This window comes from Odocoileus virginianus, chromosome 2, assembly GCF_023699985.2.
Source record: "Odocoileus virginianus isolate 20LAN1187 ecotype Illinois chromosome 2, Ovbor_1.2, whole genome shotgun sequence".
NCBI lineage: Eukaryota > Metazoa > Chordata > Mammalia > Artiodactyla > Cervidae > Odocoileus > Odocoileus virginianus.
The window spans coordinates 88805794-88827340 of record NC_069675.1 but is presented as its reverse complement, the minus strand read 5'-3'; the positions used below and the strand labels follow the sequence as shown (position 1 = coordinate 88827340).

Sequence of the window (21547 nt, the reverse complement as noted above, 5' to 3'; positions counted from 1 at the left end):
TTAGTTGCAGCATGCAGACTCCTAGTTGTAGCATATGAATTCTTAATTATGTCATGTGGGATCTAGTTCCCAGATCAATGATCAAACCCAAGCCCCCTGCACTGGCAGCATGAAGTCTTAGTCACTGGGCCACCAGAGAAGTCTCCCTATACCACATGTTTTAATGGAAGCAGAGCCCATAAGTAGAATAAAGACAAAAACTATTGTACCCCCAGCCTCATTCACTCACCCTGTGCCTTTAGAATGTTCTTCCTGATTCTCAGACCCAAAGCCTTCCTCCTTTTTTCTAGTCATCAGCCTGAGTGTTCCTCAGATCTACAACCTGGAACACTCAACCCCATGCATTCACCCAATCTCCACTAATTGTTCATTGAACATTCCCCAAGCAGCCCTTTCACAAATGACTCATTTTTTTAAACATTGATTTGTGTGTGATAAACTGCTTTACAGACAAAAACAAGGTGTCTCCCTTGTTATTCACAAAACATCAGGAAACACCTTGTGAGCAGGTGATGCAGGACAAAACAAACCCTTACTTTTTGTCTTCAACCCAGTGCAGTGTCCACCACAGGGCCACAGCTCCACATACAGACACATCCCGGTCATGCATGGCCAATTATTTCTGCCTGATTATGGCCAGTTAATCATGGATATTCATATTTTCAAATTCCACCATCTCTACAACACAGAATGATAACTCACCTCTCTTGCAAGTGAGTATGGGAGAAGAAACATTGTCAGTTAAGGGGAATGGAAGGTCATTCATGTAGGAAATTATCAAAATGATAAAAGAGAACCTTGCCTGATTGCGATAGAAAATTAATATACCAAAACTAGAAGAGATTTAGTTTGAGAGTATACACTTAAAGTGAGTCTGAAATCAGAGTGGAGTTCAAATCCTGATGGCTATTCACTTCCTTAGCGACCTTGGGCAAATTGCTTCATCTCCATAAAACTCAGGCACCTGATAACAACACATGTCTCCCAATTCTTTATTGCGGGGTTTAGTGAGATGTTTAGCATAAGCACAACATCTAAAAAACTTTTCATATTGGTTAATAACAATAGTCACTTCATTTGCTCACTTAGTCGCTCAGTAGTCGTGTTGACTCTGCAAACTTGGGGGGACTGTAACCCCCCAAGTTGCTCTGCCCATGGGATTTTTCAGGCAAGAATGCTGGAGTGCATTGCCATTTACTTCTCCAGGGGATCTTTCAAACTATAGATCGAATTCGCATCTCCTACATCTCCTGCATTGCAAGAGGATTCATTACCCACTGAACCATCAGGACGTGTTCAGGTTTTTACAAGATTTTATGAAAGAAATATTGGTTATGCATTGAGCTTTAAGTAATAAATACTGATTCACTCAAAGCTAAATGCCTAAACAAACATTTCTTTCATAAAATCTTGTAAAAATCTGAAATTAGCCTGATAATTTGACAGTGAGGGATAATGTAAGTAAGTATTGTAGAGATTTTTACAGTAACCAAAAATATACAAGCAATGTCTCAAAATGCTTGAAAATCCCTTTGAAATATGTCTATTCACAAGGCATGGGTGGACATTATGACTCTAAAAAAGTTTATTTAAAGCACTTTGCTGGTGTAAGATCTCTCATTACCTAGTTTTTTACATTACCAAGAAACAGACTTTTTCAATATCCACTGCTGGACAACTGGATATGATTGAAAAAAAAATGTATATAAATATGTTTCTCATATGTTTTCTGAATAAACATATGAAAGAGGAATCTTTTAAATGAATAATCAACAAAGGATGCCCATCCTGTATGCATGAGATTTAGGACAGGGAAATTAAAGAAAGGAACAATTCTGTACAACTTGCACAGACTGGTGATGATAGCATCCCATGAGCTAAGAAGGATGAACCTCTCATTCTCTGCCAAGAGGAGGAAAAAATACTGTTGAACTACATTCACCATTCCTCCTAGATTTGTCCTGTTGGTTATTTTCACAAATGTTCTTATTCTATCCAAAACAATGCAAAGAAAAACTTTAGAATTATGTAACAGAATTTGCTTTAATATAAAATGAGAGCCCTCTGACTTCCCTATCTAAAATACCTCCACCTCCACTCCACAGTCAGCTCCATTCTCTTATGTTGCTGTATTTGGTTAACAAAATTTATCCCTACCTGATATTATATTACGTATTTGTTTGCTGATTATCTATCTCCCAAGTACAACATAAACTACAAAGGCAAAGATAGCTCAGTTTTATTGCTATGTTCCCAGTAAGGAAATGGGACTTTTCCCAAAATAGGAACTAAGGAACTTGAATCAAAGAGGACCACCTCTGGCAATTTCTAAAGGAAAACTCTTCCTCTGTTTCTCCAGCTTGCAATATTAGGCCCTTATGATGCCCATGGATTTGGGAAGGGAGGACCACATCAATGACCATAAGCTGGACAAGCTTTCCCAGCACAGCTGCTAATAGTGACCAAATAGAGGAAACAAAGACTTGCTGGGGTCTCATGATTTGGGCTGTGGAATTGGAACAGGACAAATAACAAACCTTCTTGTGTATAACTAGACACAAGTCAATGGAAAGACTCAACCAAACCAGCAGTGTCTCTGAGTTCATCCTCCTGGGACTCTCCTCCCGGCCTGAGGACCAGAAGCCACTCTTCATCCTCTTCCTCATCATTTACCTGGTCACCATAACAGGGAACCTGCTCATCATCCTGGCCATCCACTCTGACTCCCAGCTCCAAACCCCTATGTATTTCTTCTTGAGTTTCCTGTCTTTCATTGACATTTGCTTCACAACAACCATTGTCCCCAGGATGCTGGTGAACTTCCTGTCACATAAAACCATCTCCTATGCTGGGTGTCTGACCCAGATGTATTTTATATATGCCTTGGGCAACACTGACAGTTGGCTTCTAGTAGTCATGGCCTTTGACCGCTATGTGGCCATCTGTGACCCCTTCCACTATGTCACCACCATGAGCCACCGCTGCTGTGTCCTGATGGTGACCTTCTCCTGCTCATTGCCTCACCTCCACTCACTCCTACACACACTTCTGCTGAATCAGGTCACTTTCTGTGACTCTAATATTATCCACCACTTCCTCTGTGACTTCAGCCCTCTGGTGAAATTATCCTGCTCCTCCACATTTATCAATGAAATGGTTATGATGATAGAAGGATCTGTTTTTTTGGTGACTCCTTTTCTATGCATTACTTTTTCTTATATACAAATCCTCCTTGCGGTTCTCAAAATTCCCTCAGCTGCTGGGAAACGCAAAGCCTTCTCCACGTGTGGGTCTCACCTCACTGTGGTAACACTCTTTTACGGAAGCATCTTCTATGTCTATTTACAGCCTGTATCCACCTACACTGTCAGGGACCACATGGCTACAATTGTCTACACAGTTTTAACTTCCACCCTCAATCCCTTTATCTACAGCCTGAGAAACACAGACTTGAAACAGGGCCTGAGGAAGCTGGTGGTTAGAAGGAAACCATAGGCAGCACCCGCGTGAGGAACACACGTGTGGATTCTGCTCCACTTGAATCTGGTTTCTGCCGATTCTTGGTAAACAAGAAAGTTCTTGGAGGTTAGCTTTTTTTTTTTCCCCACTTATTTTTATTAGTTGGAGGCTAATTACTTTACAATATTATAGTGGTTTTTGTCATACATTGACATGAATCAGCCATGGATTTATTTAACCCATGTGAGAAGAGGCATTATGAATAATTACATCTAGTGATGATGATCCTTCAGTTGGCTCTGCCTCTGCCTAATCAAGATACTTTCCCTCTCTATTTTTCCTCTTTCCTATGAAGAGTCATCACACTGAATCTTCCAAATGAGATGCTTTAAACTAATCCTTTTCCCATGGGTACTTCCTGAACAAATTGCTCTCTTTTCAAGACTTATCCACCAACATTCATCACATTTCAGTACATCGCTAAAAATAATTTCCTAATTTGTAGTTCTTGGATGCCTTTGTGAACATTTGAAAAGGGAAAGGAAGAAAGGAGAGAGGGAGGAGGAGGAGAAGGAGAAAATACATTTTTGCTGATTTTCAATTTGAAGATTTTCATAATTCCTCATTTTTCTCTTTCAAATTTTTTTCTTGTTTAAAACTTAACTTTTCACTTTTTCTCTTCTCTTGCTTTTCCATTCCTCCTTTATTATATTGCTATGTCTTTCTTTCTTTACAATTTCCTCATTTTTTCCAAACAATTAAAAATTGCTAATGACCAGAAAGAACAAAAACCAAGAAATTACCCATTCCACAATAGGAATGTTGAAACCATTCTTTCCTCCATCTCTTCCTACACTATATTTTTAAAATATGTAATTTAATATTTCTTCTAGAAACTTCAAGTCTTTTTTTAGTATAGAAACATAATACAAAGAATTTTGAAGTAAAAATTTAAAAATAACCATAACCTCATGACCTAGAGGCAGTGATCGGTAATATAAAATTACACAACCACTTTAGAAAGCAGTGTGGAAATTCTGCATTTTATGTACTTTATATTTATTAAAAACCCAAAAATATTCATAGTATTTTATATTAGGAAAAACTAAGCACAAATTAAATGGTCATCAATAAGAAATAGATGACCAAGTCATCAGTAAAAAGCTGTACACATAATATTTGTCATTTTACTAAATAAAAATGATGCATCAGTTAAAAAAAAAAAAGCTGGGAACCTGGGGATAATAAGCAAAGGCTTTGGGGATGATTCATCACTGTTGCACAATAAAGATTAATACCAGCCAAATGTGTGCTTCATCTGACTACAAGGGAATGAGAGGGTCAAGGGTAGTGTTACCCTTCACCTCACAAAATTTACCTTCAACTCACCAACTTTCTCTTTGTCTCATGTGGTGGCTCAGACGGTAAAGAACCTACCTGCAATGCAGGAGACCCAGGTTCGATCCTGTGAAGATCCCTGGAGAAGGGTATGGCAACCCACTCCAGTATTCTTGTCTGGAGAATTTCGTGGACAGAGGAGCCTGGTGGGCTACAGTTCCATGGGGTCACAAAGGGTTGGACACAACTGAGCAATGAACACTTTCACCAGTTTACTCTTTGTCTTGGGAATCCAATTGATTTAAGTTAAGGGTATGATTTACATGTCCATACCAAAGGAGACAATGCTGCTGAAAATTATGTTTAAATTCCAACCAGTTTGCCTGCCAAGGCCTGTGTAGTCAAAGTTATGGTTTTTCCAGCAGTCACATATGGACATGAGAGTTGGACCATAAAGAAGGCTGAACACCACAGAATTGATGCTTTTGAACTGCAGTGCTGGAGAAGACTCTTGAGAATCCCTTGGACAGCAAGGAGATCAAATCTGTCGATCCTAAAAGAAATCAACTCTGAACATTCATTGGAAGGACTGGTGCTGAAGCTGAAGCTCCAATACTTTGGCTACTTAATGTAAAGAGCTGACTCATTGGAAAAGGCCCTGATGCTGGGAAAGATTGAGGGCAAGAGGAGAAGCGGTCAGCAGAGGATGAGCTAGTTAGCATCACTGACTCAATGGACATGAATTTGAGCAAACTCCAGGAGATAATGAGGAACAAAGGAGCCTGGTGTGCTACAGTCCTTGGGGTCTCCAAGAGTCAGACATGACTTAGCAACTGAACAACAACAACAAATTTTGACTGTGCCTACTTCTAAAGGAAAAATGTTCTGGAGCATGACTTCCTCTAGCTGGGCCAAATTAAGACTGATCATGGGTAATGCCTCAGTCCCTCTATTTAGAGAAAATCCCATCATTCTTTGTCTTTCTACTTCCTTCTGGTCTTCTGGTTTGAAATCACTCAGTCAAGTCCAAGTCTTTGGGATCCCGTGGACTGTAGCCTGCCTGGTTCTTCTGTCCATGGGATTCTCCAGGCAAGAATACTGGAGTGGGTAGCCATTCCCTTCTCCAGGGGATCTCCTCAACCTGGGGATCAAGTTTGGGTTTCCTGCATTGCAGGAAGATTCTTTACCATATGAGTCACTAGTGTTGCACTTCTTTCTACAAATGGACAAAAGAAGCAGCTCCGGAGAGCCTCATCTTTCTGCATGCCTACAGAAGGCAGTAGAGTTGAACCAGAGCTGATTATCCAGAGAGGTGCGGTCTGGGTTAGAATAGGCTCAGTTCTGTTCAGTCGTTCAGCCGTGTCCAACTTTTTGTGACCCCATGGACTGCAGCAAGCCAGGCTTCCCTGTCCATCACCAACTCCTGGAGCTTGCTCAAACTCATGTCCATTGAGTAAGTGATGCCACCCAACCATCTCAGCCTCTGTCATCCCCTTCTCCTCCTGCCTTCAATCTTTCCCAGCATCAGGGTCTTTTCCAATGAGTCCGTTTTTCGCATCAGTTGGCCAAAGGATTGAAGTTTCAGCTTCAGCATCAGACCTTCCAGTGTATATTCAGGACTGATTTCCTTTAGGATGGACTGGTTGGATCTCCTGGCTGTCCAAGGGACTCTCAAGAGTATGCTCCAATACCAGAGTTCAAAAGCATCAATTCTTTGGCACTCAGCTTTCTTTATAATCCAACTCTCACATCCATACATGACTACTGGGAAAACCATAGCTTTGACTAAATGGATCTTTGCTAGCAAAGTAATGTCTCTACTTTTTAATATGCTGCCTAGTCCTTTAGGACTGACTAGTTTGAACTCCTTGCAGTCCAAGGGACTCTCAAGAGTCTTCTCCAATACCACAGTTCAAAATCATCAATTCTTTGCTGCTCAGGTTTCTTTATAGTCCAACTCTCACACCCATTCATGACTACTGGGGAGACCATAGCTTTGACTAAACAGACCTTTGTCGGCAAAGTAATGTCTCTGCTTTTTAATGTGCTGTCTAAATTGGTCACAGTTTTTCTTTCAAGGAGCAAGTGTCTTTTAATTTCATGGCTGCAATCACCATCTGCAGTGATTTTGGAGCCCAAAAAAGTAAAGTCTCTCACTGTTTCCATTGTTTCCCCATTTATTTGCCATGAAGTGATGGGACCGGATGCCATGATCTTAGTTTTAGGACAGGTAGTAATTGGAAAAAGTGAAAGAACTAAGGCAGCTGAAGTGAGATCACCTAATGAAAAATAAAGGCAGGAAAGGGATTCAATATACCTTTATTACATAACTATGTCAAAGCAAGAGTATAGTAGGGTTTTTTTTAAGTTTTTTTTTTCCATTTATTTTTATTAGTTGGAGGCTAATTACTTTACAATATTGTAGTGCTTTTAACTGCCTCTCGAATGTGTACTGATGAGTCAGGGCCAATACAGAATGTTTCCAGGGTTCATTTTTCCAAGAGATGAAGTATTGAGCCAAAGCCAAACTATAATAATTTCCTAAGACATTTTGTATACAATTTAGAGAGAAGATATTAATGAGTTTCTTAAAGACCTGCCTAGACAATAGTAAGTTAGGATTATCACTTTAGTCACATATTGCTGTTACATTTGCTGTAGCACTAAGAGAGGGTACCTGCCTTTGAACATCAGTGACATACTGTGACTGTCAGTGAGCAATTGCTGCTTTATGTTTCTGTAACCAGGATGACACCTTGGTTAAAGCAGGCACCTGAGTACAAGAGAGACATGCTGCGGTCCTCCACCCTATATGTTGGAATCTAATTGGTCTTTTAACTACAGCAGATTTAAATTGGGTGGGAAATTATACTGGAAGGAACTCAAAGAGTTAAACATAGAACTGACACATGATCCAGCAATTTCACTTCTGATCATTTACCTGAGGAAAGCAAACACTAAGTGGAAAAAAAAAAGTGCACCCTAAAGTTCACTGAAGCATTGTTTACCATAGAGGAAATATGAAAGCTAATTAAGTATCCATCAGTAGATAAATAGATTTTAAAACACTGTGGTATGCATACAAAATAGAATATTACTCAGCCAGAAAAAAAAAATGGTATCTTGCCATTTGCAACAACACAGATGAACTTAGAGGGTATGATGCTAAGTGAAATAATCACACAGAGAAAGAAAAATATCATATGATCTCACTTTAATGTGGAATCTCAAAAACAAAACAAGCAAAACAAAATGAAAAGTCTCACATATACAGAGAAGAGACAGGTGGTAGTCAGAGGAGATGGACTTTGAAGGGGAGAGGGTATAGTTGAAGGGCACTAAAAGATACAAACTTCTAGTTATAAATAAATAACTTGTGGAGATGTACATCTTAAGAAATAAGGTCAATACTATTATAATAACTTTGCATAGAACAAATGGTTACAGACTCACAAGTATACAGAAAGAACTAGTAGTTACCAGTGGGGAGAAGGAGAAGGGGAGGGGAAACATAGGGGTAGGGAACTTGTTAAAAAGGGTTACTGTGGGATTATATGAAATTGTGTAAGTGAAACTTTTAAAAGTTGTAAAGCACTATAGAATTTAAAGAATCACTGAGGAGGCAAGGATATACAATGGAAAAAAGATAACCTCTTTAACAAGTGGTGCTCGGAAAACTGGTCAACCACCTGTAAAAGAATGAAACTAGAACACTTTCTAACACCATACACAAAAATAAACTCAAAATGGATTAAAGATCTAAATGTAAGACCAGAAACTATCAAACTCCTAGAGGAGAACATAGGCAAAACACTCTCCGACATAAATCACAGCAGGATCCTCTATGACCCACATCCCAGAATTTCAGAAATAAAAGCAAAAATAAACAAATGGGACCTAATGAAACTTAAAAGCTTTTGCACAACAAAGGAAACTATAAGCAAGGTGAAAAGACAGCCCTCAGATTGGGAGAAAATAATAGCAAACGAAGCAACAGACAAAGGATTAATCTCAAAAATATACAAGCAACTCCTCCAGCTCAACTCCAGAAAAATAAATGACCCAATCAAAAAATGGGCCAAAGAACTCAACAGACATTTCTCCAAGGAAGACATACAGATGGCTAACAAACACATGAAAACATGCTCAACATCACTCATTATCAGAGAAATGCAAATCAAAACCACAATGAGGTACCATTACATGCCAGTCAGGATGGCTGCTATCCAAAAGTCTACAAGCAATAAATGCTGGAGAGGGTGTGGAGAAAAGGGAACCCTCTTACACTATTGGTGGGAATGCAAATTAGTACAGCCACTATGGAGAACAGTGTGGAGATTTCTTAAAAAGCTGGAAATAGAACTGCCATATGACCCAGCAATCCCACTTCTGGGCATACACACCAAGGAAACCAGATCTGAAAGAGACACATGCACCCCAATGTTCATCGCAGCACTGTTTATAATAGCCAGGACATGGAAGCAACCCAGATGCCCATCAGCAGACGAATGGATGAGGAAGCTGTGGTACATATACACCATGGAATATTACTCAGCCATTAAAAAGAATTCATTTGAATCAGTTCTAATGAGATGGATGAAACTGGAGCCCATTATACAGAGCAAAGTAAGCCAGAAAGATAAAGACCATTACAGTATACTAACACATATATATGGACTTTAGAAAGATGGTAACGGTAACCCTATATGCAAAACAGAAAAAGAGACACAGATGTATGGAACAGACTTGTGGACTCTGGGAGAAGGCGAGGGTGGGATGTTTCAGGAGAACAGCATTGAAACATGTATATTATCTAGGGTGAAACGGATAACCAGCTCAGGTTGGGTACATGAGACAAGTGCTCGGGCCTGGTGCACTGGGAAGACCCAGAGGGATCGGGTGGAGAGGGAGGTGGGAAGGGGGACTGGGATGGGGCGTACATGTAAATCCATGGCTAATTCATATCAATGTATAACAAAAACTACTGTAATGATGTAAAGTAATTAGCCTCCAACTAATAAAAATTAAAAAAAAAAAACACTTAATGAAACAATTTCCCTAAAAAAACAACAGAGACAAATACTATATGATATCACTTATATATAGACTATTAAAAGACAAACTACTGAAAATTTTAAAAAGACGGACTCATAGATACATACACCAAACTATAGATTAGCAGTAGACAAAGAGAGAGGGAAGAGACAAGATAGGGGTAGAGAATTAAGAGGTACAAACCACTATGTAGAAAATAAATAAGCTACAAGGACATATTGTTCAGCACAGAAAATATACCCAATATTTTATAATAGCTGTAAATGCAGTATGACCTTTAAAAATTGTGACTCACTATGTTGGATACCCTAATTTACATAATATTGTTTATCAACCATTCCTCAATTTAAAAAAATTAAATAAAGAACTTAACCTCAAAACACTGCTCTAGGTCTATCCATGTTGTTGCCAGGGGCAAGATTTCATTTTTCCTGGCTGAGTAATATTCTATTTTGTATGCATACCACATGAACTCTGAAATACATATATTTTTTCTGAAGCTCCTTTGTTAAATATGACAATAAATTTTGCCTGACCCTGTGCATTAAAGATACATTAATATTAACCTAATCCCACACAGAAAAAATCTAATCCACATGCCTCCGCAGACTCTGGCAAGCACATACACACCATTGATCTCCCTCAACTGAATCCCCTGAAAAGTACAGTGTTCCCATACTGACTTATGATCTGCCAAATCTAGACTACACCTTGGTCCACACCTGAATCCCCTGAAATAAAAGTACTCACCCACATAAATATTTATCCACTCATGAAAGCCCATAGTGAAACTGAAGCATAGTCTTGAGATGATGTACTGAGGCTCAGAAACTCTGAGATTAGTGCCAACACCTTAACAGGAAGCCTCAGGGGTCCTCTGTCCCCTTGGAGTCGGCAGTGCTGGCTGTGATTCCCATTTGCTTTCTCTGTCTACAGAGATTCAAGACAAACTCCTCTGAGAGGTCCTCACATCATGACTCCCTCAGCCTAATAAATGCCACAGAGACCAGCAGAAAAGATCTCAGGCTCATGAGAAGCTGGCTGGGCTTCCACAAATAGGAGAGTCCTCCAATTTGAGTCAGAGCATCTCTGCCTTCTGAGATCTGGAGCTGGGAGGAGAAGCATCATGCTAGGAGCCAGGCATTAGGGAAGAAATGGAGGTTGAGTCAGGAAAGGGAAATGTGTTATCCCTTTGGAGTAGTATGTCAGCTCCTCCTCCATCCCTACTTCTGTCCTTGTCAATCAGCCCAGAAGTATGTGGAAGACACATGCAGAAGCTAAACTTTGGCTGAGAAGCAGATTTGACCTGATGAGCAGATGTGGTGCACATCATCTTCTGGAGTGGCTGGGAAGGAAAGAAAAGCATCTGGACAACGAGGTGAGCTTCAGAAGCTGGCCACTCACTTGGCTACTCCAACCCAGCTTGGCACCTTACTCTTTTCTCCCTGATACTTTCAAATATTTTATGGATTGAGAAGTCATAAGATCCACGTAACATTTCCATATGTCACTTGGTTTTAAATCCATCAAGCTGGACTTCTAGGCACCTATACCATATGTTTTGGTGGAAGCAAAATCCTTCAATAGAAATAAGACGAAAGAAAGAGTTGTATTCCCAGCATCATTCATACACCCTGTCCTTTTAGAGCTAATCTTCCTGATTCTCAGATCCAAAATCTTCCTCTTTTTCTAGTCATCAGCCTGGGTGTTCCTCACACCTACAACCTGGAGGCTCCAATCTTATTAATTCAGCAGATCACCACTGATTTTTAATATTCCACATTCCCCAAGCAGACCTTTCACAAGTGACTCATTTTTGAATACTGGTCCGTGTGTGATAAACTTCTTTAGGCACATGATATTCCCTGACTATTCATAAAACATCAGGAATCAGCTTGTGAGCAGGTGATGCAAGATAAATCAAATTCATACTTTGGTCTTCAGGGTACTGTCCATGGCACAGTCACAACTCCACACACCAGGCACACCCCAGTCAAGCATGGCTCATTATTTCTGCCTTGTTTGGGCTCTTTAATCAAGGATATTCCAATTTTCAAATTTCACCATCTCTTCAACACAGAAAGATAGGTCAACTCTCTTGCGACTATAAGAACATGGAGGAAGAAAGACCTGTCAGTTTAAAAGGGTAGAAGGATAATTCATGTAGGAAATTTTCAAAATGAGGAAAACAGTGCCTGTGCCAAATTGTGACAGATAATAAGTATACCAAAACTAGAGGAGGGTAGCATAACATTTGGGAGCTTAGAGTGTGTCTGAAATCAGAGTAGGATTCAAATCCTGATTCCTACTCACTTCCTTCATGACCTTGGGCAAACCACTTCACCTCCATAAGCCTCAGTCTCCTGATAAAAACACATGCCTCTCCATTCCTCTTTCTGGGGGATGTAGTGAGGTGCTTAGCATAAATGTGGCATGTAATAACTTTTCAATAAATAATTGGATATTATTATTAATTCTACTAATTCACTCAAAGCTCAAGGCATAAGCAAGGTGTTCTTCCATAAAATCTTGGAAAATCCTGAAATTAGCCTGACAATTCAGCAATGAAGAATGGGGTATTTTATACATGTGAATTAACTGAGTATGAGAACATCTGGAAATAGCACATAAGGAACGATGACACAGGGATTGATGAGTATCAACATCTTCTTGTGGATGTTTACAATGTGCTTGTCTTTCTTCCAAGTGTTTTAACTGCTTTCTCTCACTAAACTTCCATGAGAATGTAGATATTTGTGTTCAATATTACATATGAAGTAACTGAGGTTTAAAAATTGTTTAGTAGCTTACAACTAAAGTGTAAGTATCTATTTGTTCAATGAAGTAATATATTAATGCATCAATGTACTATGACAATGGAGAAGGAAATGGCAAACTACTCCAATATTCTTACCTGGAGAACCCTACGGATGGAGGTACCTGGCAGGCTATAGTCCATAGTGTCTCAAAGAGTCAGACACTACTGAAGTGACTGAGCATGCGTGCACAGTATACCAATGTATGTTCAAAATGTGTGAAAGAGTGTGCTGCCTCTAAAAAAAAAGATTTTAAACATTTTATTGATACAATATGTTCACTGTAGAGATTTTTATGGTAACCAAGCATCTATAAATAACCAATATCTAAAAATGATTGAAATTCTTATGGAATTTGTCTATAGAGAAGGCAGGGGTGAATGTGCTGACTCTAAGAAGTTGACATAAAACACTTTTTTAAAACACTCTGCAGATGTAGAGTTTTTTCATAATATTATATTACATATTCTGTTTGTTGATGATCTGTCACCCAAACTACAATATGAATGGCACAAAAGGCAAAGATTTCTCAGTTGAATTGCTATGTTCCCAGTAGGGAAACAGTGCTTTCCCCAGATTGGGATCTAAGGAACTTGAATCAGATAGGTCCACCTCTGATGACTTCTAAGGGAAAGCTCTTATTCTCTCCCTCCAACTTTCAACATAAAGCACTTATGATGCCCATGGGTTTGGGAAGGGAGGTCCACATCAAGAACCATGCCTGAATAGCTGGTAATGGTGACCAAATAGAGGAAATAAAGACTTGCTGGGTTATCATGATTTGGGCTATGGAATGATAGCATGTGAAATAGCAGACTTTCTTGTATTTACCCAGACCCAAGCCAATGGAAAGACTCAACCAAACCAGCAGTGTTTCTGAATTCATCCTCCTGGGACTCTCCTCTCGGCCCGAGGACCAGAAGCCACTCTTTATCCTCTTCCTCATCATATTCCTGGTCACCGTAATAGGGAACCTGTTCATCATCCTGGCTGTCAGCTCTGACCCCCAACTGCACACCCCCATGTATTTCTTCTTGAGTGTCCTGTCTTTCACTGACATTTGCTTCACAACAACCATTGTCCCCAGGATGCTGGTGAACTTCCTGTCACATAAGACCATCTCCTATGCTGGGTGTCTGACCCAGATGTATTTTATATATGCTCTGGGCAACACTGACAGCTGCCTTCTGGCAGTCATGGCCTTTGACCGCTATGTGGCCATCTGTGACCCCTTCCACTATGTCACCACCATGAGCCACCGCCGCTGTGTCCTGATGGTGACCTTCTCCTGTTCATTGCCTCACCTCCACTCCCTCCTACACACACTTCTGCTGAATCAGCTCACCTTCTGTGACTCTAATGTTGTCCATCATTTTCTCTGTGACATCAGCCCTCTGATGAAATTGTCCTGCTCCCCCACATTAATCAATGAAATTGTGATAATGACAGAAGGACCTGTTCTTTTGGTGACCCCCTTTCTATGCATTACTTTCTCTTATATACGGATCCTCATCATGGTTCTCAAAATTCCCTCAACTTCCGGGAAACACAAAGCCTTCTCCACGTGCGGCTCGCACCTCACTGTGGTAACACTCTTTTATGGAAGCATCTTCTATGTCTATCTACAGCCTGTGTCCACCTACACCATCAGGGACCATGTGGCTACAATTGTCTACACAGTTCTGTCCTCCATGCTCAATCCTTTTATCTACAGCCTAAGAAACAAAGACCTGAATCGGGGTCTGAGGAAGCTGCTGGGGAGGAGGAAACCCCAGACAACACCCTCTTGATGAACACACAAGGAAATCTTCCCCATTTGAATCTGGTTTCTCCTGGTTTTTGGTGAACAAGCAAGCTCTTGGAGGTTAGCATTTTTAACCCATGTGAGAATAGGAATTGTGGTCAGTTACATCCATTGATGAAGACCCATCAATTGGCTCTGCCTCAGCTTAAATCATGATACACCCCCTCACCATTTCTCCTCTTTTCTATGAAGATTCATCACATTGCATCTTAGAAATACTGCTTTGAGATAAGCCTTTTCTCACAGATATTTCCTGGACTAATTTCTGTCTTTTATCATTCCTACTGTGTGTAAAAATTATATAATAAATGAAAAATTACCTGCTTTTATCACATTAAAAAAAAGAATTATCCTCCAAAATTCTTCAAATTTCAGTAAATTGCTAAAATTAATTACTTAATTTATAGCTGCTGATTGTCTTTGAAAATGTTTGAAAGAGAAGATAATGAATGGAGAAAAGGAAAAGGAGAAGATGGAGTATATTTTATTTAATTATCTCAATATCAGGATTTTTTATAACACCTTAATTTTCTCTTCCAAAACTTTTTCTTGGCTTACACATTAAGTTTTCACTTTTACTATTCTCTTATCTTTCTCCTGATTTACTATATTTCTATGGTTTTATATCTTTCCAGTTTCTTATCTTTTTAGCACACAACTGCCAAATGCTAATGGCCAGAAAGAATGAGAATCATGAATGATAACATAAAATTATCCATTGCATAGTATGGATATTGAAACATTTCTTACTTCTGTCTAACCTTAAACCTACATGTTTAAAATACATGATTTAAACTGTATTTTAGAAACTCCAGCTTGAGTCTGACTTGAAGGTATATTATTAATATCACAAGTGTATATTGATTCCAGACAATTTTGTCAATCAATTTTATAAAAGATAAAAATTTGGGAAAAACGTAAAATCCTATCAATAAGGATGGAGAAACTAATTGTGACTAATTATTGAATATAACAGTATGCAGCAGGCAGAAAATATCAAGCAGGTTTCTGTTATTTTCTTGAAATGTCATTAAATAGAAATATTAAGTAGACCTGAGTATGAAAGTATGAATTCATTTTAGTTTCCAAAATAATATGTTATATATCTATATAGTCACTGGAATAATAATGGAAGTGTAAGGGTAGGGAGGGACACAGAGGGAGAGAAATTGCACTTCTTTATACACATTCATCTAAATTTGTATAAATAAATATTTATAGCTCATGGAATTGAAATCTATTAATAAATGAAATGACCAACGCAATGATGAAAGACTGTTTGTAAAATACCAGCTGAAGAGAAACTTTTTAGGTGCTTGCAAATATGAAAAACATCCAAACAAGCTCTTTCACTTGAATCATAATTTGATAGGATACAGCATTCTAGGTATCAAAACTTCTGGAACATTAAGGACATATCTGATTGTTCTACTGCATCAAGTGTTTTCAGTGAGAATCAAGAGGTCATTCTAATGTGATCACCTCCCTTTTGTTGTTGTTCAGTCACTGAGTCATGTCTAACTCTTTGCGACCCCATGGACTGCAGCACGCCAGGCTCCTCTGGCCTCCACTATTTCCTGGAGTTTGTTCAAACTCATGTCTCTTGAGTCAGTGAGGCTATCTAACCATCTCATCCTCTGTCACTCCCTTCTCCTTTTGCCTTCAATCTTTCCCAGCATCAGGGTCTTTTCCAGTGAGTCAGCTCTTTGCATCAGGTGGCCAAAATTTTGGAGCTTCAGCTTCAGCAGTCCCTTCAATGAATATTCAGTGTTGATTTCCTTTAGGATTGACTGCTTTGATCTCCTTGCTACCCAAGGGACTCTCAAGAGTCTTCTCCAACACTACAACTTGAAAGCATCAATTCTTCGGCACTCTGCCTTCTTTATGGTCCAGTTCTCAGATTCATACCTGACTACTGGAAAAACCATAGCTTTGACTATATAGACCTTTGTCAACAAAGTTACATCTCTGTTTTTTAATAGGCTGTCTAAGTTTGTTGTAATTATCCATCCAAAGAGCAAGCATCTTTTAATTTCATGGCTGCAGTCATCATCCTCAATGATTTTGGAGCCCAAGAAAATAAAGTCCATCACTGCTTCCACTTTTTCCCCTCCTATTTGCCATGAGGTGATGGGATCAGATGCCAAGATCTTAGGTTTCTGAATGTTGAGTTTCAAGCCAGCTTTTTCACTCTCCTCTTTCACCTTCATCAAGAGGCTCTTTAGTTCCTCTTCACTTTCTGCCTTTAGAGTGGTATCATCTGCATAGCTGAGGTTGTTGACATTTCTCCCACCAATCTTGATTCCAGCTTGTGATTTATTCAGCCTGGCATTTCGTATGATGGGCTCCGCATATAAGTTAAGTAAGCAGGGTGACAGTGAACAGTTGTGATGTCCTCTTTTCCCAGTGTGGAAACAGTCTGCTCTTCCATGTCTGGTTCTAACTGGTGCTTCTTGACCCGCTTTCAGATTTCTCAGGAGACAGGTAAGGTGGCCTGGTAGTCCCATCTCTTTAATAATTTCTTGAGTCACACAAAACCCTTTGTGATGACAAGGCTGTGATCCATGAAGGGGAATATAGGAGCAGGGAATTTTAAAAAGGGCAGTTGTGGGGTTATAAGAAATCATGTATGTGAAACTTTTGAAAATTGTAAAGCACTATAGAATTGAAAGACTCTTTCATTGAATGAACAAAGAAAAACTAAGTAAAACAACTTCCCACTAAGAAAAAGAAAACCGAGAAAGACAAATACTGTATAATATCACTTATATGTAGAATGTAGAAATAAAAGAAACTACTGAAAATAGAAAAAAAAAAAAAGCAGATATAGAGAACAAACTCTAGGTTAACAGTGAGACAGAGCAGAAAAAGGGCAAAATAGGGATAGAGGTTTAAGAGGTACAAACCACCATGTATAAAACAAATGATCTATTTATACAAGCATGTATTGTTCAGCACAGATATATATAGTTTATATTATAATAACTATAAATGGAGTACAATCTTTAAAAATGAGAATCACTACATGGTACACTTGAAACTTACCACATTGCACATCAAGTACACCTCGGTTTTTAAATTTCTTTTAAAGAAAGACAGCTGCTGAGAGGGCAAATTCAAAAGTTCCCACCAATAGCACATAGAACTCTACTCAGCACACTGTAATGGCCTATATGGAAAAAGAACCTAGAACAGAGTGGATATATGTATATGCATAACTGATTCATTCTGCTTACATCTGACTAATGCAATATTGTAAATCAAATATACTCTAATAAAAAAAATTTTTTAAGGAAAATAAGAAAATTTACCAGACTGTGCAAGAGAAAATGCTCTCACCAAAACAAGTAAGTTGTAGCTATGTGAGGTTATGGATGTGTTAACTAACATTATTGTGGTAATTACTGTGCTTAATAAATAAGTCTCAAACAACTGTGTTGTATACCTTTAACTTACATAATGATATATGTAAATCATCTCAATAAAGCTGGAAAATAATAATTAAATATTTGTTGGGTGAATGAACAGAAACAAGAGAAAGATGAAGGCCACATGAAAAGTAGGTGCAGGATGCAGGACTCAAACCCAGGGGTTTCTGCCTCAGTAGAATTTACTCTTGGTAAGTAGATTAAACTTTCTACTCTCTACTCAAAGGTAAGGACGAAGACGCAGATGTTTTGTGTGAGACAGTGGTTTACCCTGAGAGCAGTAGCAGAATGTGTTGTATTTCCTATATTTGTGGATGATGTTTAACAAAATACACAATATTGTCTATATAAAGCTCAAAAGAAAACTTTATTTCTGGTTTTAGCGCCAGAAAGAACTGCTATTTTTCAGATGAAGAAAGTGAGGCTCAAAGAGGCTAAGTCTCTTGTTAAAAGCAACTCAGCATTCTAATAAGTATCTCATTTCCCTCAATACAACTTCAAATCACTGATTTGAGCCTAAACTCTTAAATACATACATGTTTTTCAAAGCCCCTTTGCTAAATATGACAACATTTGCCTGACCCGGTGATTTTAAACATACGTAAATTCACATTAGCCTAATCCCACACTTAAAAAAAAAAATCTAATCCACATGCCTCCCCAGATACAGGAAAGCACATACACACCGTTGCTCTCCACCAATTGACCCCCTTAAAACTGGAAAATGCTGCATATTCATTTATCTATGATCTGTCTGGTTCTAGAATATACCTTGGTCCACACCTATTTTCAATAAAATGAAAATATTCACCCACAAGAATATTTTTCTACCCTTGATAAAATACAGTTGAAGCCTGACCTTGAGATGGTGCATTGAGGTTCATTAGCTCTGAGATTAGTCCCAACAGCTAAACAGGAAGCCTCAGGGGTCCCCTGTCCCCTTGAAGTCAGCTGGGCTAACTCTGATTCTCTTTGTGCTTTCTCTGCCTACAGAGATTCCAGGATGAAATCCCCTGAGAAGTCATCACACCACAACTTCCTCAACCTAACAAGCACCCCAGAGGCTAGCAGAGCAGCCTTCAGACTCATGAGAAGATGGCTAGGCTTCCACAATCAAGGAGAGTCCTCCTACTTGAGTCAGGGCATCTCCCATTTCATGGGAGACACATGAGGAAGTGTGGCTTTGGCTGAGAATCAATCTATGACCTGATGAACAGACATGGTGCAGATCAGCTTCTGGGGAGTTTGGGAATGAAAGAAAAGCATCCGGACATGTAAGTGAGCTTCAGGAAACTGACCACCCACTGGGATACTCTAACTCAGCTTATTACCTTACTGTTTTCTCTTTGGATACTTTCAAATATTTTATGGATTGAGAAGTCATAAAGTCCAAGTAGAACTACCATGTGGCACTTGGTTGTAAGTCCATCCTGTTGGACTATTAGGCTACCTATAACATAAGTTTTGGTGAAAGCAAAGTGCTTCAGCAGAAAACAAGAGGAAAAAAAAAAACTATTGTATTTCTATTCTGATCCACTCACACTGTGCTTTTAGAACTATTCTCCCAGGTTCTCAGATCCAAAACCTTCCTCCTTTTTTCTAGCCTGAGTGTTCTTCACGTCTATGACCTGGAGCATCCAATTTAAATAATTCACCAAATTGCCACTAATTTTTGTATTCCACATTCCCCCAGGGAGCCATTTCACAAACAACTCATATTTGAATATTGATTTGTGTGTGACAAACTGCTTTGCAGACATGGTGTCTCCCTTGTTATTCTTAAAACATCAAAAACCAGCTTGTGAGCAGGTAACACAGCGCAAATCAAACCCCACTTTTTGTCTTCAGGGTACTGTGACTGCATGGCCACAGCTCCATACTCCAGACACATCAGAGTCATAAAGGCCCATGACTTTGGTAAGTTAATCGTGAATATTCAAATACTCAAATTCTACCATCTCAGCAACAAAGAAAGCTGGATCACCTCTCTTGCAACTACAAGGATAGATTCAGAACACGGGAGAAGAAAGCTTGTCGATTAAGGACAATAGGGAGATATTTCATGTTAGGAAACTGTCAAAATGAAGGAAATAGTGCATGATTGATTGTTTGTGATTGATTGTGACAGACAATCAGAGAAGGCAATGGCACTCCACTCCAGTACTCTTGCCTGGAAAATCCCATGGATGGAAGAGCCTGGTAGGCGGCAGTCCATTGGGGTCACAAAGAGTTGGATACGACTGAGCGACTTCACTTTCACCTTTCACTTTCATGCATTGGAGAAGGAAATGGCAACCCACTCCACTATTCTTGCCTGGAGAATCCCAGGGACGGGGGAGCCTGGTGGGCTGCTGTCTATGGGGTCTCATAGAGTCAGACATTACTGAAGCGACTTAGCAGCAGCAGCAGTGACAGACGATAAATATACCAAACCCAGGGGAGGGGTAGTGTAACGCTTGAAAGCATGAGCTTAGAGTGAGTCAGAAATCTGAATATGTCCAAATCCTGATTGCAATTCAATTCCTTAGTGACATTGAGCAAATTGCTTCACCTCTATAAGCCTCATTCTCCCATTTAATAACACGTGCTTCCCAATTTCTTATCATGAAATTTAGTGAGATGAATGTCATAAGCTTGACATGTAATAAATTTTCAACAAATATTGATTTATTATAATTAACTGTAAATGCTGATGCACTCAAAGCTCAATGCATTGAAACAAAACAAATATTTCTTCCATTGCTGTTGTTCAGTCACTAAGTCGTGTCTGACTCTTTGCAATCCCATGGGCTATAGCTCACCAGGCTTCCCTGTCCATCACTGTCTCCCTGAGTTTGCTCAAACTCATGTCCATTGAGTCAGTGATGCTATCCAATCCTCTCATCCTCTGTCACCCCCTTCTCATCCTGCTCTCAATCTGTCCCAGCATCAGGGTCTTTTCCTTTCTTCCATAAAATCTTACAAAATCAAAAAATTAGCCTGAAAATTTGGCAGTGCAGAATGTGATATTTTACACATGTGAACGAGTTGATTTTGAGACCTTCTAGAAATAGAAGATGAGGGAGGGTGACACAGGGATTGATGAGTATCAGCAGCTTCTCCTGAGTGTTCATAATATGGTTGTCTTGAGGTATTTGAAATGTGCTATCTCACTAACCCTTCATGAGAATGTGGATGTTTTTGTCCAATATCATACATGAAGTAACTGAGGTTTAAAAATGTTTGGGGCAACTTAAAACTAAAATGTAAGCACTTATTTTTTCAATTAATTAATATGATAATATATCAATGTACTTTTACACCAATGTGCATTCAAAATGTCTGAAAGGGTATGCTGCCTCTAAAGAAATTATTTTAAACACTTTGATGATTTGTGTGTTTCATGTCATATATGATATGAAAGTATGTATGTTGAGATTTTTACTGTAGCCAAGAATGTAAAAATACCCAAATGTCTCAAAACGTATCAAACTCCCTAAGGGATATGTCTATTCACAAGGTATAAGGGGATATGCTGACTCTGAAATCTTGATTTAAAGCGCTTTGTTAGAGCACTTTGTAGATACATGATCTCTCATTATAGAACTTTTGCAGTAGTAAGAAACAGAGGCTCTGATGTCCATTGCTGGGTGACTAGATATGACCAA

The 21547-nt window shown here is 39.1% G+C and overlaps 2 protein-coding genes across 2 annotated transcripts; both read left to right on the top strand.

Moving 5' to 3' along the window:
* The first annotated feature begins 2553 nt into the window (after positions 1-2553).
* On the top strand, positions 2554-3495 carry LOC110146680 (olfactory receptor 1L8-like). Its single transcript, XM_020907617.2, has one exon. The coding sequence runs from the start codon at positions 2566-2568 to the stop codon at positions 3493-3495; it is 930 nt and encodes a 309-aa protein (XP_020763276.2). The 5' UTR covers positions 2554-2565.
* Positions 3496-13501: 10006 nt separating this feature from the next.
* LOC139037222 (olfactory receptor 1L8-like) lies at positions 13502-14458 on the top strand. The gene has a single exon (XM_070473717.1). The coding sequence runs from the start codon at positions 13514-13516 to the stop codon at positions 14456-14458; it is 945 nt and encodes a 314-aa protein (XP_070329818.1). The 5' UTR covers positions 13502-13513.
* The last annotated feature ends 7089 nt before the right edge of the window (positions 14459-21547 follow it).

Bases quoted from the DNA above. Each gene is read 5' to 3' on its own strand.
- LOC110146680 (XM_020907617.2), top strand. From the start codon at position 2,566: ATGGAAAGACTCAACCAAACCAGCAGTGTCTCTGAGTTCATCCTCCTG.
- LOC139037222 (XM_070473717.1), top strand. From the start codon at position 13,514: ATGGAAAGACTCAACCAAACCAGCAGTGTTTCTGAATTCATCCTCCTG.